General features: G+C 41.3%; 1 protein-coding gene across 1 annotated transcript in view; it reads left to right on the top strand.

Moving 5' to 3' along the window:
- The window catches only part of CAMK4 (calcium/calmodulin dependent protein kinase IV), a 135,295-nt gene that overhangs the window by 47,592 nt on the left and 59,969 nt on the right, over window positions 1-27,734 (top strand). Inside the window, exons 2-3 of the mRNA XM_018563768.1 lie at window positions 21,077-21,155; window positions 25,854-25,916. Coding sequence (XP_018419270.1) covers window positions 21,077-21,155; window positions 25,854-25,916 — 142 coding nt within the window. The remainder of the gene's footprint in view (window positions 1-21,076; window positions 21,156-25,853; window positions 25,917-27,734) is intronic.

Below are 27,734 nucleotides of genomic sequence, written 5' to 3'. Positions count from 1 at the left end.
ACAAGACTGTAAACTCTTAAAGTGGAACTTTATAACTGTGCTTGAATACATTCCTGACATGTCAAACTATACAGCAGCAGTATCATTTAAAAAAAAAAAATGATCATTGAAAAGCAGACCTGGAGCTCCAGTTTGTTGTCTTTGCTTAAGCTGAGATGATGTCATCAGTCTGGTGCAGGCAGGAGGAAGCATTTGCTCAGTCTCCTCTCCTCCAGTGCTCATATTGCAACACTAAAGCTGGCCATACACTGTTATATTTTCCTCATTCAACCTGCAGACTTAATGTAGAAAATATAACAGATTCCTCAATCCTCGCTTACGAGTGTCAATGGAGGAATTCCCTGCTGTTTTCTGACAGTAGCCTCTGGCCAGAATTCCCAAACTTACTGATTCGCTGCAAGCTGTGTTCGGCCGAAGATTTTCCAACCTCCTTTGCTCTTCTGATTGAGGGATGTCGGCTGGAAGGGTGCCAACAGCGGCATCCACTGTACAAATTTGCACAATGTATGGCTAGTTTAACTTTTATAGTAGGTGAGGGGCGGCAGCAGCAGCTGATCTTTTTTAGACATTTGAAAACAAAGCTAGGAATTCCCAAGTACCAGGATTTCATGGCTGGACCATTTGTGAGCCATCATCTCAAAGTACATAAAGCCATCAAAATCAGTTCCGCAATCACTGTAATATCCCAAATTAGACCACAGAGGTCAGAACGGGGCTTTAAATAAGGCTGGACAAAGCCTTTGTATATCATAAAATTATTTATTTTATACAAACTTAAAAATGTACACTACAATTAAAATAAAAGCACAATTATAAACCAAGATTAGTGCAATAGCCTCAATACAGGACCATAAATTTAACTTATACACATAGCAGGCAATTAAGAATACATCAGCCAAAGCTGTTCAAAAAGGCAGGTTGAAATAGTCCTGTATAAGTTCTCAACGCGTTCCGTCTGTTCAGTTTCTTCAGGAGGAAGGAGACTTTTCTTCCACTAGATCTCCTCAGTCTAACAACCAGCATCATTTAACTTATTTCCTCTGTGCTCAGGTCATCCTGGATCAACCCCAGTCTGGGACTGGACAGTGAAAGTTGAAGAGCATGGTGATGAGCTCATCTCTCTGTCACTCTGCTTTCTCTTTCTATCAACATGCTTCTTGTCAGCACATGAATTGATTTGCTCCTTGTTCTGCTTCATCCTCTCACAATCTAATCCTGCTGTGCAAGAGACTGATACTAGGTTGAACTCAGGTACTTAGAAGGGCTGCAACCAACTAATTGACTAATCAATAATAATTAATGAGATTTGGTGGGACCCCTCACACAGCACCCCACAATGCTGAATTGCATGTGGGCTGCATGATCAGTACAACACCATGAAGATCTTCTTTGGGCAGATTCTCCTGCAGCATATATGTCTGTGTTTATATCCTACTGTACAAGTGAGATTTGACATTTGTTCATCTATTGCTGCATTCACCTGGTGCACGTTCACTCTATTGTAAATAGGGTGATTGTGACTGTAAAATGTATGGCAAATTGTGTCGAGTCTCACTTGCGTGAATGTCAGTAAAGGATTCAGATGTTAAACAAAAATGGAGTGGCTCAACTTTCACACATCTACTCCCACTAATGAAACCTCTGTGTCAGGTAAGGCTTCCGCCTAAGCCTAAAGTCCAAAAATCCAGAAAACTGGCACTTGAAACAGGATTAGTCCAATAATATAAATGTAATTCCCCAAAACACATAAAAACAGTCTATTACAATCTTCTGAGGGTTTTTGGTAGGCTACAACTAGGGATGCACAGATACCAGTTCAGATACCAGGGCCGAGAACTACCCGGGTTGCAACAGTTGCAACTGGGACCGGGCTCTGGCTCTCCACCACTGTCCTGAAATCATTAGTCTGTATTGTTTTTAAAAACTGTCACATGACAATAAACAAAAATGTATGAGTACCTGTACCTGTGAGTACTTGGACAAGTATCAGTACTTGTATTTGAAAAAATGGTCTTGGTGCATCCCTTATATATATTCATAAAAAAAACAAAAAACATTAAAACAGAGATGTACAAATCCCGGGAGTCCCGTAGCCAATGCTCCTTAAACATGACAGCTGCCTCCTAACTTTTGAGTTTTTCTCTAGTCTAGTCTTGGAGCTCGAAAAGTATCTGTACTTGTACCGAGTACGGTACTTGGTATTGGTGCATCTCTAGCTACAACTAAGGCTCTGTTGTGGTACCGAAACGTGTCAGAGGTTTGTTATTGACTGTTTTTATGCCTTTTTGGGAATACATTGATATTATTGAACTGATCCCATTTCGAATGCCGGTTTTCTATTGGCTCAGTAAAGGTTTGACTGGGTGAATGCTTCATAAATAGACCCCCTAAAAAAACGTTTGCCCTTAGATACAGTCTGGAAAATAGTAGAAATAGAGGTAGGTAACAATAAATATACACTGAACAAATCCCAGACCTATTTTACAAAATCAATATTGTCAGAAAAGTGAAATGAGCTTTGCTGGTCGGGTGTGCATTGTGGTATAAGATTGCACTTCTGCACGTACATACTGTAATTCTAGAATTGCTTTATCACATAACGACACAAATTAGCTAGATTTATTCAATGGCAACAAGTTATTGATTTTTCTGTACCATTGAGACAAAATGCCTCACTGTGTTCCCATTGGAAATGCCAGCTTCTGTAATGAATTATTTGAAGAACAAGCTGCAGATCTACTATGGACATTGCCCTTAGGTTTACCAACAATCATAAGTGGTAAATGTATCGTTTAAATGGAAGAGTTATGTTCCTGACCGCTTCATAAAATTATGTTCCTGACCATTAATATTCATGTATTACTTTAGGGCATGTGAATGCTGTGGAAATCAATAAACATGTTTTATTAAAAATAAATGAGGCATTAAGTAGAAAATATAACCCTGAAGGTTTGTATTGTTAACATTACTTAACAGTTAAGTTGTAACTAGTAAAAAACACTGACAAAAGGGATAATGATACAGGAACAGAATACGCAGAAATCTCAGCTGTGATTGGTTCCTGCTCTCTGCCACCACTCTAATTTTCATCTTGTTGGATATTGTTGTTATGAATACCATTGTGAGTGACAAAGTTGTGACTGATCAATATTTCGGGTGGGTAGCAGGGGGTTGGCGCATGAAGGAGCATGTGTTGGGCATAGGAGATCTTTGGGGCCGTTAAAGCATTAGATGGTGGAAGTACATATAGGGCTTTGTAGGAGAGGGTAGTTGTGTAGTGAAGGGGTAAGTGCAAAGGGGTATAAGAGGGAAGTTTTGGATTCTTTGGTTATGTGGGGTAGAAGTGTTGGATTTAAGACGTTGGCCCAGGGAATGTATGCAGGTGGGCCTGCATACATCTTCAATAAGCAAATCAATAGGCTATATACTTACTGTATATCATTTTTATATCATTTGTAGAACTAGAAAACTTAATATATAGCACATAAAAATTTAAAAAAAAACATGCATACTAACACAGTAAAAGGTATGCAAATAATTATAAGTTTACATGAATGCAATTGGAATAGCAGTTAAAGTTTCTTTAAACCCAAAACAAAAAAGCTTACAACTTACCCTCTCTCACATGTGTTAAGGGAATTGCGTTTCCTCTGCAGGCATTCCTTCAGTTACCAGTTAACTTCTCCAGTAAAGGACTGTCCTAGGGTGACAACACTCCCTTAGTTTGAGCAGCATTGTCACCCTAGGTGACACGCTCCCAGTGTAGGCTAGAATCTGAAGGCTGGGCGCACCGTACCCCTGTATGATTCACCACACTTACTGGTGAAATTCTAAGTGTTCATTTAGAGATTATTTTTCTAAGCTCAGAATAAACCGCAGTTATAAAAAACACCCCTTTTGCTTGTAAAATATACAAAGGATGCTGTGATGTGAACAGGAGTGCACACACTGGAAGCCCTCAGATATAACAGCTGAGATTAGCATGATGCTCTAATCAAAAACAATAAAAGTAAGGTAAAAAAAAGGGTTAAAAAATGTTGTGTGGTGTAACATGAATGTTTTTGTAACTGTGGGCTTAATGATGCTTTAACATTAACATGCTTATCTAATATAATTAATCCAGTATAAAAGCATCAGAAAGCGACATGACAGTAACCAAGTAACCAGTATAATAAAGGGAAGCTTATGGACCGGGCATGTCAAAGGCGCCCCATAATCCAATGTTTTGGGGTAACAATAACCCCTCCCATGAGGACCTCAATGAATAAGGAATACTCTTTGGTTTACAGACATCTTGGAAGTAATACTGAAAGGAAAAAACTTTTCCTTTACTAAAGGCAAATAGACTGTTCACTTTGCAAGGGAATGTCCCCGTAGCTTGCCATCATTCCATGAAAAGCTGCTTTTTTGTTAACTTGCACATGATTGAGGAGTCTTTGCACACTAGATTTTTACCACCACTGAGCAGAGAGAAAATTCACCTAGAAAGTTAACAGCGTTTCTGCTTTTAGAAAATCAGCCCCAATATCTCTAATATTGCAATGAGATATCTGCTGAAAGCTAATCTCTAATGTGTTGCAATGGGTCATGGAAGATTGGTCTTTCGCTTAATAAATAAACTCAGTTTGAACTCGTTTAGAAAAGGAAAGAGCAATAACACACAGCAACCGATTATAAGTCACTTCTTACTTTTTCCACCTAAAATTGGTGGAAAAAAAATTCCAGCACAAGGGGCGAAGGGGGTTCTTCACAGTAAGATCAGTTAGGGTCTGGAACTCACTGCCACAGACAGTGATTTCAGCAAAGAATGTGGAATTGTTCAAGAAACTTTTGGACGATTTCTTAAGGGACCGTAATATACAGGGGTACGGGTACTCCTAGAATGAGATCCTAATAGGTTGGACTTGATGGACTAATGTCTTTATTCAACCTTAAATACTATGTAACTATGTAACTTACTGTTTTGTGATCAAAACTGATCATTTGTAAATCAGATCAGGTGCCATATACTTCTGTTCTTGAAGTATTAAACTCTCAGTCTTTTTTTCAATAATTAATCCAGATCAAACAAATATACATTGCCCAGCAAACTATATCTTAAACTTTTTGCCCAAACACTTACAGTCAACGAGTTTGCAAACAGCTGACTTCAACTCTCCTAACTCAGCTTCCCTCAACTTCCTGTCCAGTACAAAATCACAAGGGACAGAGTAGTCTCTAGCATCTGTCTACTAGCTTAGGGAAGGGAGGAGGGAGGAAGGAGAAGGGTGGTGGCTTGCCCTGCTGTGTCCGTGTATTTGTGGAGACACACACAGCTTACTAGCACACACACAAAGGTGGCTGCATAGCACCCTGCAAGGGAAAGAAGCCACCCTAAAGGGATATCAGGGCCAGTGCTCAGGTTTGACCTTAGATGTACCTTAAGCATTCAAATTCATTCATGACTAAACTAGACTAATGATCCAAACTGACTAATAATCAAAAACTGCAGGAACCGGTCTAACAGCCAGCCGGCTCTGAGGTTCAGATGAGTGTAACTTTTTTATTTTCGCCCCTAGACAAAAAGGACTACTTAATCCTTGCAGTGCTGGGATAACCCTACTGCAAGAGTTTAGAAAAATCCTGACCGGAGTTCTTCTTTAACATGTCCACACTCTATCTAATGCTGAAAACAAAATTTGGCCTTTAAGTACACTTTAATATCACACTGTAAAATATACAAATAATTGGAGTAATCTGAGAGGCACTTGGCTTCCTTTTTTGTGTCCTGATTTGTCTTTACAGTGTCTGATATTGATCCCCGGGGGTTGCTGAGTGAAGTCCTGGGCATTTACTGTCTCATTTAATGCAGTGTCCTGTGCTAAAGATCTGCAGCAGGTAGTTATTGTTACATTGACACAGAAAATAACTCCTGCTCATGATTCTTGCTATTGTGTTAAATTGCACATCTCGGGGAGCCAGACTGCTTTCACTGGAGGATTGGCTGTATTTTTAACTGATTATATATTTTTATGTAGCTTATGGCATACAGAAGAAAGAGCATCTTAATAGAACTGACAAACATATAGAGCGGTATACACAGAAACAAGCAGGTTCATATGCTAGACCATGAGGTGCTGATTTAAAACTGTATTCATAGGCCAATGTTCAAATACAAGAGGCACATGTATTTGTACTTGAATGTTGCTGTGTTTGGTTTATTTCTTCCAGATCTGTGTAGTAATCCAGTGGGAAACTCCCTGTGCAGGAGCTTTCAATAAAGACCAGTCACTGCTAATCTCTCTCCTTGTGCAGATGACTGGTCTCGTTTCCACCCCCTCCTATAGTTTTCTGCAGGTAGCCTGTAGTAGTTGGAACCTACTGCTTACCTTCTATAGCTCTGCTCTTTGTAAGGGCTAGTTCACACCAACCACAGTGCGTCCCGGCCCGATTATGGCCAGAACGCACTGGATCGCACTGCGCATTTCGCCGCACCCCCTCCCGCCCCACAACAAAGTAAGCAGGCTGCAATGCGATCCAGTGCGTTCTGGCCAGAATCGGGCTGGAACGCACTGTGGCTGGTGTGAACTAGCCCTTAAGGTTAAGTGATGATGTCACGAACTACAATTACAACATAATATATGGTTTTGCAAAGGTATTTGGTGCACACAAAGTGCATTTCTTTCATTGGCGGCTCTTGAGGATGTAAAGTATTGAATTTAAAGTTTTTGTGCCCAGAGTTCACTTTTAAAGAAATAGATAATCTGTCACACATACAATGTACCAGCAGCATCAACTGCCATAGATTTGCTTCAACTCCTCTGTAATAGCAGATGTGCAGTGTGTCTAAATATAATAGCATAGTCCAATAGAGTCTGACTGCACTCCCCAGTGCACTCTGTAATGTAACAGACTTGGCCAGACACATCCTCTCTCTTTGTCTGAAGATGCTTGTGATGAGAGGAGCATCTTGGGGCGGGCTCATGCGCAGTTCACATTTTCGGCTGAGACGCGAAGGAAGACACAAGGTAAGTATATGGACGCGTGCACCCGCATGCAGACACCGTGTGACAGGAAGTGCCAGCAAGCCCAGAGAAGTAATCGCTGGATCGGAGACTCGCTGCAGCGCTGGAGAGAAGGCTGAAAACTACAGGAAAGAAGAAGATGATTGGATTAAGAGACATCATTTAAGGTAAGTGCTTTAACCACTTGCCGCCCGCCCGTTGCAAAAAAACGGACGGACGGCACAGTCCCCTAGCGCGCGCACGGGCAGAAAAAACCCGTTCGATGTAAAAAGCCATTACCGGCTGTTTCACATATACACGATCGGTGGCTCTATAGCCTGCCGATCGTGTGTATGTGGTGGCAGCGTGACTGCCCCCCCCCCTTCACTTCACTTCGGGTCATTTATTCACTCGGCTGCCTACGGCAGCTTAGTGAATGGAACCCTAAGTGTCATTCACTTAGGGTTTAGATCTACTTTAAATTGCATGTTATCCTATATTGCCCTGCAAATAGACTGCAGATAAAAAGGAATGAATGAATGACTTTGATGTTCAATACAGATGTGTTTATACCAGCTAACTGAAAAGCATTTACATAGGAACAATTCATCTGTAAACCCCAACAAGTTGGATTCACAGTTATGCAAATTCATAATGAAGCAGCTGGATCATTATTTTCAACATGACAGATCAGTTTGGTAAGTGAGATACTTTAACTGAGAAACAGCTAAATATAAATCGTGATAGATTACACTTTGAGTTTTGTGTAATTACATTTGTTTGATTCAGAATCAGGCCTTATGACAGTTGACAGTTCACAATGTAGATATTTATATCTCAGCTTATTATGCAGGGATGCACCTAGCCACAGATGAGGCCTAGCTATGGTCCAGGAGTGATTGTAATAATGTGTCCGTCACACCAAACCCAGAACAAAGGCTTAGGACATGTATTTTTCAGTTTCTTTTACATAATATTAAGGTTTATTCATGACATAGAAATATTTTACAAATTTTATCTAAAGCAAAACCTTTTCTTAGTTTTGGGAGAGTTGGGATGGGTTAAACCCCCTCTTTTTTCTCTCTGTTTCCCATTGAGGCTATTACCCTTCACTTCCTGTCCTGGTGACACAACTGGAAGGAAGGGGAAATTGCTCTAAATTGAGAAAATATTCCCTGTTAGGCAGCAAAACAGGTGACTACTCTGGAAGGTTTTCCCTCTCATCCTGTACCTGTAAAAATGTGTATCTTGCAACACCTTCTGTTCTTGTGGCAGTAATCACCAGGACATATACTAAGGGCAAATCTGAGCAGAAGCAGCATTAAAAACCTGATAGTGGTGTTAACCCTGCCTTCCTCATCCAAAAATAAACAAAATGTTTGGGCTTTAGATATACTTTAATACAAAATCAATCTTGTAGCAGCTGCTGATCAAACAAATACTGGGAGAAAAGTCAAAATTCCATCTTTATAAGTCATAGTGGCACATAAAATGCATGTCCCTATTCAGACCACATTGTACACTCTTGAAATTTAGTATGAAATTAGATTCCCATTGCAATCTTTCTGTGATTTGAAGATCCTCATCAGTACCATAATTATGAGATAATTTACAGTATGTTGTGGCCTCTGCTGCAGAAAATGTGCCACTATGATTTTGATTGAATTTCTGACAACAAAGCCTATTTCTCTGCAAGCTTTTTATTGAGGGTATATGAACAATTCAAAAGGACTTTCATTCTCACTGAAGTTGCAAGTGTGCCTGGACTTCTTATCTCTTTGTCAATTAGCTTAATAATAATCTTAAGATATATTTCCACTTTTGCAGTCAAATTGGGATAACACCTATTTTATATTTGTTACATTTCCTGATCACATAGCACAAGTTTTAAAAAAAAGTGCTGCTTATCTTGTTAAGATGCTCTTTCTGCTAACTACAGGACTGAAAAATTCTGCTCAGTTCTGGGGGGTTAGGAGAGTTTTGTTTCACATAATAAATCCTGTCTGTACTGTAATAGAAGATTCATTAAGCTTTTAAACTAGATGAGCAGGATTGTCTGTTCTAACAAAGGGTTAAATTAGGGATGCACAGATACCAAGTACTGTACCTGGCACAAGTACAAGTAATGATACTTCTCCAGCTCCTAGACTAGACTAGAGAAAAACTCAAAAGTTAGCAGCTGTCATTTTTAAGGAGCATTGGCCACAGGGCTCCTGGGATTTGTGCATCCCTGTTTTAATGTAGAATTTGTTTTAAATACAGTTAACTCCACAGTATCCGGCATTCAACTAGAACTCTGAAGCAACCAGAAAAAAAAATTGAGGACATAATATGCCAGTTGCTTGATAGACATGTGCACACTAAAAAATGTTGTTAGCAACTACATTTATTTAGTTGCTAATTACATTTTCTGTTTACATCTTGCTATGGCCGACGGCTAGATTCCGCAGCTGGCAGGTGAATGTGAACAACGGGCAGTGGGCGTGTGCAATAGCCACCCTGCTATTGGCTATGGCAATTTGAAATAGCCAATAGCAGAATCTAGCCAGCAGATGAATAGGGTGGGGTTGGTGGGAGTGTTGCATGAGAGTTAATAGTAACTCTCAACCAACCCGAAACTACATTTATCCAGCATCTATCAATCCCCATGGATGCCGGATAACTGGGAGTTTACTGTGTGTGCGTGTATATATATAATGCATGACTTGTTATATAGAGTATATATATATATTTTAGGGATGCACCAATACCGTTTTTTCCAGACCGAGTACAGATACTTATCCAAGTTCTCACAGATACAAGTACAGATACATTTTTGTTTATTGTCAGTTGTTAATAAAACAATACAGACTAATGATTTCAGGACAGTGGTGGAGTGCCAGGGCCCAGTCGTAGCTGCAGCCAATGCAACCCTGGTAGTTCTCATGAAAATGGCATGTATCTGCACCGATACAAATAAGGTTATCTGAACATCCCTAGGTTAAATACCCGAAGACCACCCTCCTTTAAACACCGTGTAGAAATATGTGGGTTTCAGAGCCATTTTCAGAATGATATAAAGCCTGAAGAAGTCATGCAGGAAGCTTGCATCTTTAATAATTTAGGTATCACTTGAACTCTATTTCAAATAGGCCTCAATTTCAGGGACATGTGGCAGACGTTTTCGTGTAACAATATTAATAGCTTTGCAGCAACACACTTTCAATTGAATAGGCTTCAAATTCAAAGACATAAGGCATGAGTTTTGTTGAAAGCGAAAAGGAGAAGTTGTTCTGGGACATGGCCATGCTGGGGGAAAAAAAAGTAAAAAAAATGTTTTGCCGAATTTACAGTGGTGTTTCGAAGATTCTTGTACCAGACCTAAATTAGTTTTTATAAATGCCATCTGGTCTGTATGCTGTCTGGGGGCATGCGGAAGTTCTTCTCTATGACAAGTCCTCCTGCTGCTCTGAAGGCAACCTCAGATATCACAGGTGCAGCAGGGCACACTACGTCCAGAGCACATTGGGCAAGCTCCGACAAGTGTCTGTCTTGGCACCCAGTAGCACATGGGGTCATCCTTGCTTTGTATCATTTAAATATCGGCCCTGGAACCAATATAGTTTGGTAATAGTCTTCATAAGGTTCAAAAGCAAAGATTTCCCAGGACACTCACCAGCCAGCCTGCCATTGTGATGTGCTGAGATTCTGGTGTGTCCCTTTGCCCTTAAGGAGGTTGGGCTACCTCCTGGCAAACCAGCACTAAGGGGTCTATTCACAAAGCTGCCGAAGGATCTGGTCGGCCGATCCTTCGGCTAGCTTCAGCCCCAGGACCACTGAACCGAAGGGTGGTCGGCCGAACATGCTGAGCATGTTCGGCCGACCCGAAGCCACACGAAGCAAGCCGATGTACGGCTGATTTCAGCCGATGTACGGCTGAAATTAGCCGTACCAGCCTGAAGTGAATAGCCGAACAGTGTTCGGCTCACTTCACTTCAGATCGGTCATTCACTCGGCTGCCCTCGGCAGCTTCGTGAATAGACCCCTAAATTCATCCTTTTCTATATATGCTCCAAGATGGAGGTTATAGATTAGAGTAAGAACTACACTACACAGAGGGGCCTTGACGAGGCAGTGTGGCTTCCACATATTCTGCAAAAGTTGTGCAACTAAAACCTCTGTTTTTAACCTTAATAGACATTGTATTTTTTTTTTTTTTGCAGGTTGGCTGGTAAGTGTGCTGGGAAATGTTTCCTTTTGTACTGTGTAAAGCCCTTTCATGTGCACCTTGCTTTAAAGCTAGTTGTGAATTGATGAGTGCATTTGCCATGTGTTTAATTCATAAGGTTCAGGTGGTGCCTGTGATTAGTGTCTATAGCCTGCCAGTAGCCAGGTCTGGCCACTGTGGTGTGAAAAATCTATGCAAAGCCATGCTGAGGCTGCTCTTGCCAATCCTTGAGGAGATGTCATCAGCGGAGGAACATTGGTCAGTAGAAAGATGGCTGCTCCCATCTATACATGCCTAAAAGAGGCACTTTTGAAGCACTTCTTCAAAGTGGTGAATTTTGTGCTTCACTGGTATGGTGGCAGGAGATTGGCTACTTTGCTCTTGTACCGGGAACCCAATAGGGTGGACACTCAACAGTGGTCCCTTTTCCTGATCACCCGAATGCTTAGGTCCTTGCGTAGGCATTGGAGCATTGGGGACCCTATTTGCCACAATCGCCCAGCTTATAAAATTCTGGAGTCTTCATAGTCACTGAGGACAAAGTTGTCCTCTAACTGCTCACCCAACATACAGATAATGCCCGGGGTTCTAGAAAGATTAGGAAGGACAGTTAGGTCTAATACAGTAAACAATGGGGAGGGGTGTACACAAACAGTAATCCACAGTATAGCACTGTATAACAAAGTATCTCTCCGTTTGCTTTTCCGACATAGATTGGTCAGCTTTTAATATCCTGGTCAAAAACACACTGAAAGTATGGCTGCTGTGTGCCCAACCTTTTATAGTAAGGGTGCTGGTGTCCATCCATTCAGATTATTGGCTATTAGGGACCCATCTGACTAGGAACAAAGGTTCATTATGGGGTTGAGTGCAAATTTAAGGCCATAAATTCAGAGTTTCACTGCTTCTAACCCAACTCAGCTCCATCTAGTGGCCATAATGTGGTATTTTACCCATTCACTTCAATCTGTAATAATGAGCCTATGGAACAATATTCAACCAGAAGAGAAATTACACTTTTGACCCATTCTTACAACAGCTGTTTAACTGACACAGAATGAATGTACCTGCAGTTTCACAGGACAAATAAGTTATGAGAATTTTTTTATAAATAGACCCCTGGGTCTACAATTTAACCACAGTGTATGTCCCTAAAATAGCCAAGTAAACTGTTGATAGTTTGATGGGGGGGATAGACAGTGGGTAAGTAATACATTTAGTTTGTTGAGTTTTTTAAAATGTTGTGGCTGAAACAAATACACAACGACTTTAGTACTGGCTGCTGTTTTTTTGTCTTGACAGATTTTTGATGCAGCTGATTATATGTAATTCTCTTCACTTCCTCCGCTGGGAGAGTTATTGAATTGGTAACAATAACCATCTTTGCAACTCAAATCACATGGCTGAATAAAGCAGTGCTGTCAGAAGTATACAATCCCATACGGAGAGAGAGATTTATGGCACTTATCGAGTGTAGGCACAGGTTTGACTGCTATGACAGCGTGTCTGAATGAATGGGAGGCAACTTCTGAAAGAGAGAAAAAGCGCTAATTGGAGTGGCATATTTCTAAAGCAGCTACTGTAGGTTGCTACAATAATTTTGCAAATGTTGTCGTCTCATTACACTCCATTTCCGGAACAGCGGTTAAATCTCTGTGAAAAAGAGAAGACTCATTCTCCCCTGACAGTGGGAGGAAGATGTAATGAGATCTGCCCTTAGTCTTTGTAATTTGTCTCTCAGATGTGGCATGATGGTAAAGGAGAACTCCAGGCAAAACACCAATTTCAGTAGTAAATATGCAATGTGAAACGCTTTTTTCCTGTATCTGCTCTTTCATTATGGATGCTCTGTTTGAAAGAAAGTAGTGAGTAGGCGGAACTATAATCAGTGCTGCCAGCAGTCTGCCTCCTTTGTTAAAGTTAACAGCTTGTTTCAAAAACTTTGCATTAATTCTCTGAAACTGAAAAGAAATCTCTAGAGTACATAACATGTTTGATATTGTTCTAGATTCTGAGGTGAGACCTTTGTCTCTCCCATGTTGGGCAGCAGGTTTATGCACCAGCCGTGATGTTGTAAAAGGAGAAGTGCTTGGCGGGAAGGGAGCAGGATTTTATATCTGCACAACACAGACACATATCACCCGGCATTGATCTGTGCTGAAGAGTCAAACCAGGGCCGGATTCCCGGCAAGGCCACCGAGGCCCGGCCTCGGGGCGGCACTGAGCAGAGGGGCGGCACAGGTTTGAATCTCACTCGACACCTGGAACATAGAGTTCCGGGCGCCAGGCGGTAATTTACTTTCTACATTTAGCCCTGCTTTGCACAAGCAGAGCTAAATGTATTATAGGAGAAATTACTTGTTTCTTTGCAAGTGTTCTGGGCGATGTCACCGAGAACACTTGTAATCAGAGTGCCAGGCCGTCCCCCCGACGCCCCCCTTAAATAATAAGTAATAATAATTACATAAAAAAATAAAGTAATAAATAAAGTAAAAAATAGTAAGAAAAATATAAAAAAATAAGAAAATAATTATAAATAAAAAATAAGTTAAAAAATTATAAAAAAAAGTAAAAGATGACATGATAAATACAAATGTAAAAAGTAAAAAAATAAAATAAAAAGTGATAAAAAAAGTTTTAAAAAAAGGAGAGAAACAAAAAAAAACAACATAAAAAAATGAAAACCAACCCTGCAGCCCCCGCATTCCCTGGGCGGGGAGTGGGGGGCATTGCCGAACCCGGCCTTGGGGCGGAAGGGAGGGTAAATCCGGTCCTGAGTCAAACTCTACCACATACAAAGAGGAGCTGTTCAGTGCAGATGACATGGAAAAAGTGTCATACAGCATCTTGAAGTCTGGGTACAATCAAATATGAGGTTGAGTGTGGGACTAGCAGGATGGGGAACCTATACTTTTATGGGTTAAAGCACACAGAATAGTGCATAAGTGTAGGGATTACACTTATGCTGCAATAAAACCAGTGTGCAACATTCTTAGTATCTATGTGGTATGTGGCATCTTTAGCCCTTTGGAACCATGTTGTGTGTGGTTTTCAGAGTTAGTAACCATGCTATGTGTGATACACCAAGCCCTTAGCAACTATGCTATATTCAGAATCCTTAGGCCTTAGGAGCCATGCAGTGTGTTGTATGCTTAGCCCTTATTAACCACTCTGCATGCAGCATCCTTAGTACTTCAGTTAAGGAGAAAGCTGTAAATCAGTAAATCTTTTTCAATAATGAATCCAGATCAAACAAATAACACTTTCTAGCAAGTAAATATTTGTCCATTTCCTTACAGTCGTTTTTGTCCAAACTCTTTTAACTTAGCTTCCCTGAACTTCCTATCGATTACAAGATCACAAGAGACAGAGCAGTCCCAGCAGCTGTCCCTCAGTTACCTTGGCGAAGAAATGAGCGGGGGAGCAGGGAACAGGCTTGCCTTGCTGTGGAGACACACACAGCTTACTAGCACAAACAAGGGTGTCTCCATAGGACCCTGCAAGGGAAAGGAGCCACCCTAAAAGTGGACATCAGGGCCAGTGCTCGGGACCAGCTGATCCTGCAAGAAACCAAGAGTTTTAAACATCAAGAAGCTGCATCCATTTAACCACTTCAAGACCAGGTGGTTAGACCCCCTTCCTGGCCAGGCCATTTTCAGTGTTCAGCGCTGCGGTACTTTGACTGACGTTTATTCCGTCATGCAACGCTGTTATTGTGTATAGGGCAATGGCGTGGATGGCGCTCGTGCACAACATGTTTTGTGTGCAAACATCGTAGTTCTGAGGAAACCGGAAGTCATGCGGTCCCACAACTCGATAAGTTCGCACTTTCCATACATCACCGGCCCGGAGGCAGTTAATCAGCATTTTAAATAGCTTAAAAACCTTTCATTCACATGCTGTGTGTGCTATCCTGAGCCTTTAGTATATATGCTTTGTGCAGTATCCTGAGCCTCACAAACCAGCTGTCTAGATTTACTGATTGATTTCATTTCATTGAAGGTAAACTCTGCCTATGCATTTTAATATGCTTTAATTGCAATTGCCCAAGTTTCTAACAGTGTTATACAAAATCAAGAAAGAAAAATGTATTAATGTGCTAACGAAAATATTTATCAATGCAAACATTTCAATAATCACTCCATATTATATAAATCGCCTATCAGAGGCCTGTAGCAGCACTCACTTCCCTAAAATGTGTGCACAAAATGTAAAAACATGACAAATGTGTCATAAAAGACATTGCACAACCCTCCCCTTCAGTACCATCATACCGGCCACTACTATATATACAATATTGTATACTACACAATCTCAAAAGGTGCTTCACAGTGTTCTCCAAATAATGGTAACTTCACGCATTCCCATTGCAACTTTGTATTTCCATAGCTGATATCTGAAATCACTACAAAATTAGCCTAATTAGTTTCACTTAGATAACTGGCCGGATATAATTGCTAAAAGGATATTAATAGCTATCAATTTAACAATCACATCAGTGCCTCTTCAGGGCTTTGTATAGGTACGTCACATCCAAAGATGTTGCGTGTATATCTTTCAGAGGAATTACTGTGCTACTATATGCTATGCTCTGCACATATCTCCTGCAAGTAGCTCTCATGCTACATAAAATAACATGTCCGCTCTGTGGTGTCTTAAGGTGCCCATACACCTTACAATTATCGGACGAAACTTTTCGTCCGATGATTGAACCGTCGTACGATTTTCGTACGACGGCCCCATCCTGCCCCGATTATCGCAAGGTTCAATCAGCGGTAGTTAGAAAAAAACACCTGGACGACTTGCGGTAATTGACCGCAATTATTTTCGTTTGCGCATGCGCAGTGTTAATCGTACGACTTTTGACGGACGGAAACGCCACCAACCATGCGAACATCGTACGATCAACCAAAGTTTTCAAACATGCTTGACCGTCAAAAGTCGTACGATTGTACAGTACTATCGGTCGGGCACTCTATTCACACGTTACGATTGTCGTACGAAAAGTCGATCGCATACGATTATCGTACGATAATCGTAAGGTGTATGGGCACCTTTACACTAAGTTTTTTCAACTTAATGTAAGTGTAGCACTCACCCCGAAGGAGCCACTGGATATGAATTATGGTTCTCCTACCTGTTTGTTATGCACTAGCCCTTTTCCTTAGCTCCAGCAACACCAACACTTGTAGGCAAGAACAGGCTCGAGTCGTAGGGTTTTTTTCAATATCTATTGCTCAGTATCAACTAGGAGAGAGTGTTAAGCTGGCCATACACCTTACAACCATTGCACGACTTTCGTTGTGCGATGGTGGTAAGGTAATTAAAATCTCGTACGATCTGCCCATCTTGGACAGGCAGATCGTACTTGCGATCATCGCAAGCCCTCCCCGCTGAGAGGAGGACTTCGGATGATTCCAATGCTGAGCGGGCAGTGTGCGCCTGCGCACACCGGCCTGTTTAGTATTTGTCTTCCGAGCACGCCACTAACACGCCGAAAATCTTACGCTTTTCGGCAGGGTTTCAAGCGTGCTCGGAAGACAAAAGACGTGCGACCGTACAGTAGAAACGGTTGCGCGCCTTCCATACACCTGGCGATTATCGTACTTTCGGCTGGCTGTTGGCCCTTGCTGTGAATAGCCCGTACAGGAGCCCTTCGGTTCGACTGAACCGAAGGGCTCCAGCGGCTGAAGAGAGCCGAAGGATCAGCCGAAGCTACGGCTGGATCCTTGGGCTACTTTGTGAATAGACCCGTACATATCCTAAATAATTTGCCCATTGGTGAAACACAGGTCTTTCAGCACTCAACATCTCCACCCAAGTACAGGAATCCTCTAAAACATGCCAATTCATTTCTGTACACACATTTTGCAATAAAATCTGTATGACCCTCTTACATTATTGTCAGTTTACTTGCATCAATTTTATTCTCTTTGTATCAGTGAATATGTGTTTCCTACAAAATAAAGTGACCAAATATACATGTTCTTGCCTTTTTGTACAATGCAGGTTAACACATTGCCACACCAGGGTGTGTTGATAAAAAAAAGATGTCCTTAGTCTACAAAGCCAAAGATATTTAAAGTTGAAAATAAAAACAGCCAATCTTTATCTTTTGAGTTACATGAACATACGTATTCTTCATGGTGGAAACTTGCTAAATGTCAGAAAGGAAATTACTTTAGTATTGTTAAGCAAATGGTTCAATTAGTGAAAGAGTGAGATGAATGTGTGCATCTAAGACATAGAGGACCATTACAAAGTTCACCTCCTCAACAAAAGGGTGAGTTTTAGACTAGAAATAAAGCCTTGCCTTCTATTCATTATCAGAGGAATGCTTTTCCTAGGTTCAACTGAATAATTCTTATAAATATAGCTGATGACTCCATTTTTGTAAGAATTCAAGCAATTCATTTACGGAATCATCTTTTTTTATTTCAAAGGGAATGATAAACACTTTTTCCTGCGCGGTCATACTGACATAGTTTGCTTATCTGTTCCTCTTTATCAGTCATCCTATACTATGGGCAAATTTAAACACAGTGTAGCTATGGCTATGCATTCTCTGCAAGACACCCCACTGTTTACTCCATCCTGCTCCTGCATTTTACATGTCTTTGATAAAATACAGTGTGCAGTGCAGAGCCTGCCTTCTTCTGTAGAACACTATTTGAATAACTCTGTAGAGAATATAATATAAGAGATGAGATATATAAGATAAGGGTATAGATAGATAGATAGATAGATAGATAGATAGATAGATAGATAGATAGATAGATAGATAGTGTAGCGCCCTCTAAAATGTCACTATTCAATTTAGAGATACCTGGACTGTAACCAGTCTAGATACTGATTATACAGAGCTCTGCATTCTATAGGTGTCCCTGAGTCTGCTGGATCGATTGCTCCTCCTGTTGCTGAGGAAAAGGGAGCCTTGGCATACAGTGAGGGAGGATCCACCCTCAGGTTATGACTATGCACCTGGCCCTAGCCAATCCCTGAGTAGGATGACTCAGAGGCATGGTTGAGGGCAGGTGATAAAAGGTCTGGGGACATTGTGGAGAGCTCTCTTCCCCTAGGGGCCTCGCCCTAGGAGGACTGTGTGTGATGCAGGAAACTGGCCTGGGCCTCAGCACATGGCAGGTGCTGAGGGACCTAGAGGCCTAGGATACACTGATACTTTGCTGGGCCCATACACGTGGCAGGTGATGGGTGCCTTGTTCTAAGAAGATACTCTCATTTAACTGGAGTGCTCCTTGGCAGTTGCAGATGCTGAGGGCACAGAAGTTCCAGATCCTAAAGAGGAAAATACCTGATGGAAGCTGGGTCGGGGAGGAGTCCGCTTGTTGAGGGGTACCGCAGAGGAGCTGGTGCGAGCGTCCGTCTGGGACCCACAAGGGAGATCCCACACCCTATTCCAGGTATCTGTTCACAGTACTACTACTACTACTACTATTGGTCCCTGGGACCAGATCGCAGTGATTTCGGCCTTAGCGGTTGCTAGGGGAGAAAGCTGTCCTCAGAAGTATTTCCAAATGGCATCCTACAGATCCTAAACCCTCTCTCTCCTATTGATGTTGCAAATAAATACCCTAAAAAGACCCTAAGACTCGAGCCGTTCTGTCCGTGAGTGTCGGTGTGCTGTTGCTGATCAAAGGGGACTGGCCGCTGGAACCAACAGGTAGGAGAACCTATTGCAATATTCAGCGGCTCCTTCGGGGGTGAGCGCTACAATAGATAGATAGATAGATACCAGGTCATGTCATAGATGATCACCTGACCCGTCAAATAATATGACTGATTTCCTCCTCCTCCTGCATCTTTTCTCTCCTGACGTTTAACTAAGCAGAGAACACATATGTAACACAGATCGCTGTGCTTTATAAATGTGCCAGAAGATCTCTTTATTTGAAAAGCAGCAGTACAGCAATGGTAATATCAGCAGTTGCTATGCAGGGATAATTAATACATCACTGGATATACAGATAGCCACTAAAGGAAAAAACCTACAAAACTATATGAAATAGAGCCATGAAAAATAATAGCAAGCAGCAGAACATGTAAAGATTACATCCAAAATTACTTTCAGGGTAAGATGACAATTTTTTTGTTTAGGATTGCCCTAGCATTTGGGAAGTAGAACAAAGATAGGCCTGCATAATGATAACTACACTGCACTCCATTTGACTCATACACAATAATGGAATGCAGCTGCACAGTCTTCAAAAAGTACATTTACGTGTTTACAAGGTACACAGACTGAGCTTTCCTGTCCCTAGTGGGTTGTCAGACTGAGAACTAGCTTGATGCCTACCTTGAGTTCAGAGGGGGTGGAACATGAGTGTCTGTGCCAAGTGGGCATAAAAATAACATGACTTTTGGATAGTGTAATCCAGGTTGCACTTTTCCCTTTTTTAACCGAAAGGGAAATTATATTGTCTTTTTTGCATGTACAGTATTTATTTATTACAGGTATTTCTATGGCGCCGACAATTTGCACAGTGCTTTACATAGTTGCACATTCACATCACTCCCTGGACCTGTCCCTATCTCACATGCATACTTACAAGGGCCAATTTAGACAGGAGACAATTAGTCTTTGAGCATGTCTTTGGAGTGTGAGAGAAAACCAGAGTACCCGGGGAAAACCCACGCAAGCACAAGGAGAACATGTAAACTCCTGGCAGAAAAAGTGAATGGCCCATGTAAATGCCTCTTAACTTCTTTATCCTGATCTCTAGACTACTGACTGCAAGTTCCACTGACATATATATATACTGTATTACCCTGATCTCCAGAGTCCACAGACTTACATGCAGCTTATGTATATAATTGATGGCACACTGGTTTTGCGCTTGTGTCCAGTGGATCCAGTGATTTGCTCACCTTCCCAAACATCCTTTTTCAGGAAGTTGGAGGTCCCTTTTTAAAGGAACCTGTGGGATCATTATTATCATCAGACTCCATGGAACAGTATTAGATTCAGTATGTGCTGCTTCATGTACAGTGACATGTACTAGCACCGTTTATAGGGGTCACAGGATAACATCTCCAATAGTGGTTGGAACTCTCAGCTGACACGGTTAGGACAGATTCTCATCAACTATATAGCCAGGAACTGTATTATCTATTTACATGCTGGTAATTATGTTTTCTTTAAGTCCAGGAAGATGATGGCATGTTCTAACTTAGTCATAGTAATGAAAAGCTCCTTAGTCAAATCTTTATACTGATCTCCGATAGAAACATCTATAATGTCCTAAGGTGCCTTATCCCACTGCAAACAAGTATGGTTAGCCTTTTATAAAAAAAATTCTATAACTTTGTATATATAGATGCAGAGCTGGTGATCTGCACTGTAAGGACTTGTTCACACCAAATCCGGACCAGATCTGCATGAGTTTCTGCATATGCTGTGCGTTTTGCCGTGTTTTTGCAATGTTCCAGTCAGTTTTATTTATTTTTTTAGCCTAAAATGGGCTTTCAGGTGTAGTGCAGTGCGTTCCATGGTGTTTGCATGCGTTTTTGATGCGTTTGGATGTTTTGGTGCGTTCCAGAGCAGGAAAAAATAGGGCATGCTGCAGTTTTTCCACATGCCCTGGAGCTGAATGCTGTGGTGTGAACTCAAGTCCAAAATACCATTGGAATACATTGGAGGCATTTTTGATGCATTCTGTAACTGCTCTGCTCTGCATCTGCTCTGCACTTGGTGTGAACAAGCCCTAACTCTTGCACTCAAGCGTTCACTTAAAACTAAACTTGAATCATCACCTTTATGTGAATAAGAACAGCATGCTTATAAAATGCTCCTTCACTGGAATGTTATCTTTGCAAATACATGCTACTACAGTGTGGAACAATAACAGTTGAAACATTTTTCTTCTAGGGGAGCAACATCGGTTGTATACAGATGTAGACAAAAAGGAACTTCGAAGCCTTTTGCTGTCAAAATGTTAAAGAAAACTGTAAGTTGACAATTTTTTTAAATAAAAGACTACTCATAATTTATTTGAAATGACAATAGGAAACTTATATCGTTTTTTTCATGATGTCGAACATATATATCTACTCATAACATTCACAAATATACAATATAATATTTCCCATGCAAGCAAGGGTGATGCTAAAGGTTGTGTGGCCCAGGTCTTCTATTGAGCAACTGGAATTCTTTTTCAGTAATTTTCGCTGTCATCCTAAGAATGGTCCTCTAGGCAAACACATCAGTCTTTGCCAAACTATGTTTTATACACTTTTAGGGGTCTGTTTATAAATGCTTTACCAGAAGACTCACACAGCTTTCACCCAGGATTCACAGAATTTCCGGAATTAATACAAATAGTTGTGGGAATCTTGTTTGAAAACAATTATGTATAGATCCTTTTTTCTTTTAAAGTAGAATTAAACACTTATTTTTTATTTTTTTTGCATATGTCTACTGCTAGCAAGCAGTAGATATTTGCAAAACATTTAAAAAATATAAAAAAGTTACCAAATAAGTAATTACTTACCTGTGTCTCCGCCGCTTGCTCCCGTCCGAAGATCTGAAGATTCTTGAGCGGCTGTGAAGGATCATGGGGCGCGGCGCATGCGCAGTAGAGACCTTCGACCGGGAGAAGAGGAGAGACACAGTGTAAGTCAATGCACGCAGCCGGGAGCGTGCACACGGATAGACACCATGGGTTACAGAAGACACATCAGTCAGCGTTGGATCAGAGACTGGCATCATCGCTGGAGGGACTCCTGAAAATGGGGGGGGGGGTGGGGGTTGTGACTTTAATGTAACTTTAAGCAGTTATAACACATTACATTTTTAATATTAGTCATGTCATCATCATATTTATAAAATACTGCTGTATGTGTCATTTGTTTACTGCGGTAGAAAAGATAATATTAGACCACATCTGACCCAAATAGGAATGTTTGTATCAATGAATGGCATTACCAAGTGGAGCATTACTTCTGATGCATAATATAAGGTGTGGTGAAAGTTGTGGCATTGCAAGCAACTTTTGTTGGCCTTTTTTAATCCAGGTTCTTCCGCTTCACATCCATGTCAGCATTGGCATCAGAGATCTATCAGAAGAAAAGTGCATCAAGAAAGAGTAAGTAGGTTGGAAGGAAGGAAGGAAGGAAGGAAGGCAAAATAAAAATAAATAGAGAGAGAAGGTAGAGAGGGTGTATGAAAAGGGACAAGAAAAAGCCCCAACCACTTTTTACTATGGTATTCTACATTTCAACCTAACTGCACAGTTGTGTTCTGCAACTTTTAGGAATCTAGCAACATCCCCACATACAGAGAAAAGCATTGGGTTCTCTTAATTGACAACCATTCAGCAGCCTTAAAGTGGACCTTTACTCCCTTTGACTAAAATTCACATTAGCATACAGCTCTGCATGCTGATATGAAATCAGCTTACATTCATTAGCTAGGCAAACATATTTGTATTTTACTTGCAATTTATTTTTTTCCACTTCCTGCGCCACTTTGACACAAGTGATGTAATCGTGCCAAGCATTGCATCCTGGGAAGGTTACATCAGCAGTTCGTTTCTGGGAAATCTCATCTGTAATCTGACGAGATCTCAGGGAAAAGGCATTTTCCAACGCTGAGATTATGTGCATGGTCACATGTCCTAGTCACATGTCCGAGAGTTCCAGGAAGTAAAGGGAGATCTTGTAACCTGCCCTTAGTTAAAATGGCCACTGTCAGAAGACTGGGGGGGGGGAAATAAAGTATGCAAAAAATAAAAAGCCTGCAATTATCTAGAACAGTGGTCTCAAAGTACTGGGCTGCAGGCCAGCTCCAGCCTGCGAACCGGTACTATGTGGTACGCAGCCAGCTGACAAGTCAGTCCTGTCAGCTCCGGCACTCACTAGCTCCGTTCAGCCGGAGTTCTGACAGCTCTGAGCTCCGGCCGAAAGGATGGATTAGTAAGGTCTGATCGTTAAATACTTTTGTACTTTCAAAGAGTTGGCCGCCATAACACCTTTCAATTACATTATGTGATTATGAGCTGTGTCTAAGGCTTTTCTGAGTTATACAAATTGGCATGTATATATCTGTAAATCAAATAAATGACATAGAAAGAGCTTGTTTTTTTTTTAGATTGCCTTTATTATTTCAACTACTGAAAAACTGGAGATCTGTTCTGATAACTGTAAAATAATGGCATGAAATGCAAAATGAAAAGCAGCTGGAGGCTTCTTAGTAATAGAAACGAAAAACATTTGTACCTTAGGAAAAAATTTACTTTTGTTCTCAAATTATTCTTGCTTGCTCTGGTTTGTAAGCCATCCAGAGCAATTGTAATTCTGATCTCACAGCAAGCTTGAAACAACAAAAAGATTGTATTATTCACCTCCTTGTGCTGCACTAATCAGGAACCACAAGGGTTGTTCTCATCATAAAGGAAAGAATTCAGTCAATTTCATTTCTTTTTAGATTGCTCATTTAGCTAAATATTACCCTGTATAAAGTTTATTAAATCCTATGGAACCTTGTTTTTTATACCAAAAGTGGGATTTTTTAAATTAATCACTTATAAAAAAAAATCAGAAGACATCATAGAAGCTGAACCTCACATACTACGTAATACATGCTGCATCATATTGCAAACTTTTATTCCTGGAAGCTTTTATAATCTCATGACCCTGCAATTTAGTTTGGGAGAAGGAAAGGAGAAGCGTGCATAATGCATTGCAAAAGCAATAGTTGTGTACATGGTGCACTGCTGAAATAAGTCTCCAACATAAAAGCATTGCAGCACAATGCTTTTGTGGCAATATACATGTAGCCCAGTGGCATTCATTTGTGGCAATATACATGTTGCCCAGTGGCAATACACAGACAGCCCAATAGTAATGTACAGGTAAATGGGCACTGGCAGCACACACAACCACCCACCTTATCCCCATTACAAGGCATGAAAAAAAAACAACAACAGTGCAGCATCAGATAGAAAACCTCCATCTGCCTCAGGTCACTTGCTCTTCCAGATAACCAGGGTGAAGAAGACACAGCCTGACCATCTCCCAGCTTTCTCCCCCGTCCCAGTAGGACAGGCTCCCAATCACATGGTCACTGTGACAGCCTGTCAGTGAGGAGCTTTTATCCGAAAATGCCGCCCCTTTACTCCTTGCTTTAACACTGAATGGAAACATCAGCATCTTTTACATGCAGGGCTAAAGCCTTTAAAAGAGAACTATGGGGTAATCTTTTGATTCCATAGTTCTCTTAAGGGTCACGGGAGGACATATACTAACCTCCTCCCATGACCCAAAGCTCAGTATATATAGCTACAGCCAGGGGCTGACTGGCAACTTTTAGCCCAGGGGGCAAGTACAACCTAGAGGCCCATGGTGCAGCAACTTGGCTTCCCTCCCGCTCTGCCTCTTCCCCCCGCCTTCTCCTTGCCCGTCTGCCACTTTTGCCATCCATTTAACGTTAGTGTGAATGGTCCGGTGATGTGAGGCAGGGAGGAGGTCTAGATCAAGCAGAAGCGGCCCTCTAATCAGGCAGTGTAGAGAGCCGCCCGAGAAGCCGAGGACCCAGCGGCCGCCAATCGCAGATGCCGCATCGGATGCCGGCTACAGTGGGGGTCACGGGGGCTGTACGTGACGGCATCGGAGAGGCCCAGGGGGCAATTGCCACCCTGCCCCCCCGGCCCAGTCCGCCCCTGGCTACAGCTCGCTATATACTGAGAGCGCCGCCAGTTTCAAACAGCCAGTTTCATTGTCACACGTCGGTTCTAACTATGAGGATGAGTGAAAATCACTCACCTCATATTTCTCCTTTAATCATCGTGGAGCTGCAGGTAATACACATGGATTTATTTAATAGGCAGCCACATGCTTGCTGACAGCTTGTCAGTCTATTAAAAAGATCCAATTAAATCTCTATCACCTCGCGGTGATTAAAGGCTTTAATGCTGCATGTAAAAGATGCTGATGTTTTCATGCAGTGTTAAAGCAAGGAGTAAAGCAGGGGTCTCAAACTCAATTAACTCAGGGGCCACTGGACAAATTTTCTTTTCCCAGAGATGCAGACCGTGTAGCTGTTCCCACAAGTTAGGTATAGCGTACCTGAACAGCCAGCTGCGGGCCAAATGGTACCGGTTCACGGGCCAGTACTTTGAGACCCTTGGAGTAGAGGCTGTGCCACCCTGCCGCCCGAGGCCTTGGTGGCCTTGTGGTGAATCCAGTCCTGCTCATCATTGCATTGCTTTCATTGTCCATCAAAGGCTGGGGTGAGTCCAGGATTCAGAGAAAGTTTGCTGACTGAAGACATCTAGTGAAAGCAGCAAAAGCTGGTTTTGTTATTTATCAATGTTTTTTACAGGATTCACACAACTTTAACCCAAGATTCACACATTTTCATTATTGAAGCTTAGTTGAAAAATATGTGAATTTTGGGTGAAAAGTCTTGGCCTATTAATAAATAGACCCTTTATCTTTAAATTGACTGTTCACTTCTATTTTGTGATTTTTGCCTGGAGTTCTGTTTTAGGTTGGAGCCTTGTTTCTACTGTTTTGTACTGTTGTAATACTGGGATTCTGTTTTAGTGTACTTCTTATATTGTCACAAACCGGCAGTCAAGTGACTGTCATTGTTACTGTCACTGATTATTACAATGTTTACTTACATTTCTCTTTATTCCCCTTAGGTAGACAAGAAAATAGTACGGACAGAAATCGGTGTACTTTTACGCCTTTCACATCCAAATATCGTAAGTATTTTTTACTTGGAAAGTTGAGCAAAATTAGTATGCTATATAACAATGTTTGACAGTCTTGTGTAGCTCTGGGAAGCTTTAAATCTGTTTGCAGTTTTGCTTTTAATAATTGATGTATACAGATTTAGATATCCACAGATTGCACTTTGATCAGACAGCTAAATACACAGTTTAATGCCTATCACCAGGTAAATCTGCACTGCAAGAGTTAACTGCTCATTAGACATGTGCAATTTGTTTCATTCGGAATCCAAATTCAGACAAATTTTCAGAAATTCAGACATTCGAACACACCCGAATTCCCAAATCCCAATGCATCCGAATGTGTCTAAATCCATATTTCCGTTCCCGAATTTCGGATCCCATCCGAATTTTGTTCAAAAACGAAACGGAATTGGACATGTGACTTATCTGGCCAATCGGATGTGTTTTTTTGTTTAATGCATCCAAATGGGTCTGAACACGAATTTTTGTTACGGCAACATGGGAGCCATATACAGTATATACATATAATACTAAAGCTAAGGCTCCTAGTCCCAAATGGCATTGGTGGCCAAATTTCTGAATTGCATTTGTAAATGTGATTTGGGTCTGGGAGCCTAAGCTTTAGTAATATATGTATATGGCTCCCAAACCCGAATGGCATTTGGGAGCTCCTAAATGCAATTCGGAAATTCGGATCCGAATGTCATTCAGGTCTTGGAGAATAAGCTTTAGTATTAATACAGTATCTGTATATGGTTTTCTTGGTATTCGCAACGAATATTCGGAAACTTATCCGAAACGAATGAAAATTCCAATTTCGTCCGAATTCGAAACCCGAACCAAATTGAATTTCAGATCCGAATCCCGAAATATCTAAACCAAATCAAATTTTTCCGCAGCTTACATGTCTACTGCTCATTTATAGTGAAGAAGACTTTTACTTACCTGATCACTGCTCCCCCAGGGGTCAGCACTCAACTCTCCCCATCCTTGTGAACTGTCCCTCGGCGTCCTTACACGTATATCCTTCTATGTATGTCATAACATCACCTGGTCTCTGACCACCAGAGCACAGGAGGGAAGAGGCTGTAGGAGCCTGAGGGAGCAGGATCGGGACAGTAAAAGTCCTTTTCACAGGTTACCTAGACAAAAACAAGCAGTTAACCCTTGCAGTTCAGTAGGTTTTTTTTTTTTTTTTTACTAGTCTTTAAATACATAAAAGGGAGCTGTTTTATCTGCCAAAGTATTTGTATTTCTACCCATTGCGCCCTAAGATTTACTCATCTCTGCCAAAAAGCACAGCCCTGTCTAGCAAGGCAGGAGGCCTGATATTTTTCTGCTGCAGTTAGGTGACACTTGCAGGTCTTGTCCTTTCTCCAACCTGTGACACAGTAGTGAAAGGAGAATCAGCAGGCTAATGAGCTCATCTGTCTGTCACTCTGCTCCCTCCTCTGCCACCCTCTGACCAAATTATTGTTTTGACCATTGCAACTCCTATTCATACACCATTTGTTTAATTGTATTCCGTCTTTGGCCCCTGGTGCACAGATCCCCTGCTGATCAGAGAAGTATTGAATAGATGTCACGTTTATGACATACGTGTTTGTTAAGGTTTTTCCTCCATCTTGTGATAGGAGACAAAAAGAGGAGGAAAAAACTGAACTAACCAGACCCATGTTAGGTTTATGGGCAGTGGGATGTAAACGGACAAGTGTTCATTTACATCCGATTACCTCCTGGTCCATTCAGTTCAGGTCTGCCAAAATGGAACTGTGTTCTGTTTTTTTTTTTTTTGGACCGTGGCGGGCCCCAAGGTAATCAGGTGGA

Source organism: Nanorana parkeri, unplaced genomic scaffold (assembly GCF_000935625.1).
Source record: "Nanorana parkeri isolate BGI_ZX_2015 unplaced genomic scaffold, ASM93562v1 scaffold693, whole genome shotgun sequence".
NCBI classification, from domain to species: domain Eukaryota; kingdom Metazoa; phylum Chordata; class Amphibia; order Anura; family Dicroglossidae; genus Nanorana; species Nanorana parkeri.
This window is presented reverse-complemented; position numbering and strand designations above follow the sequence as displayed.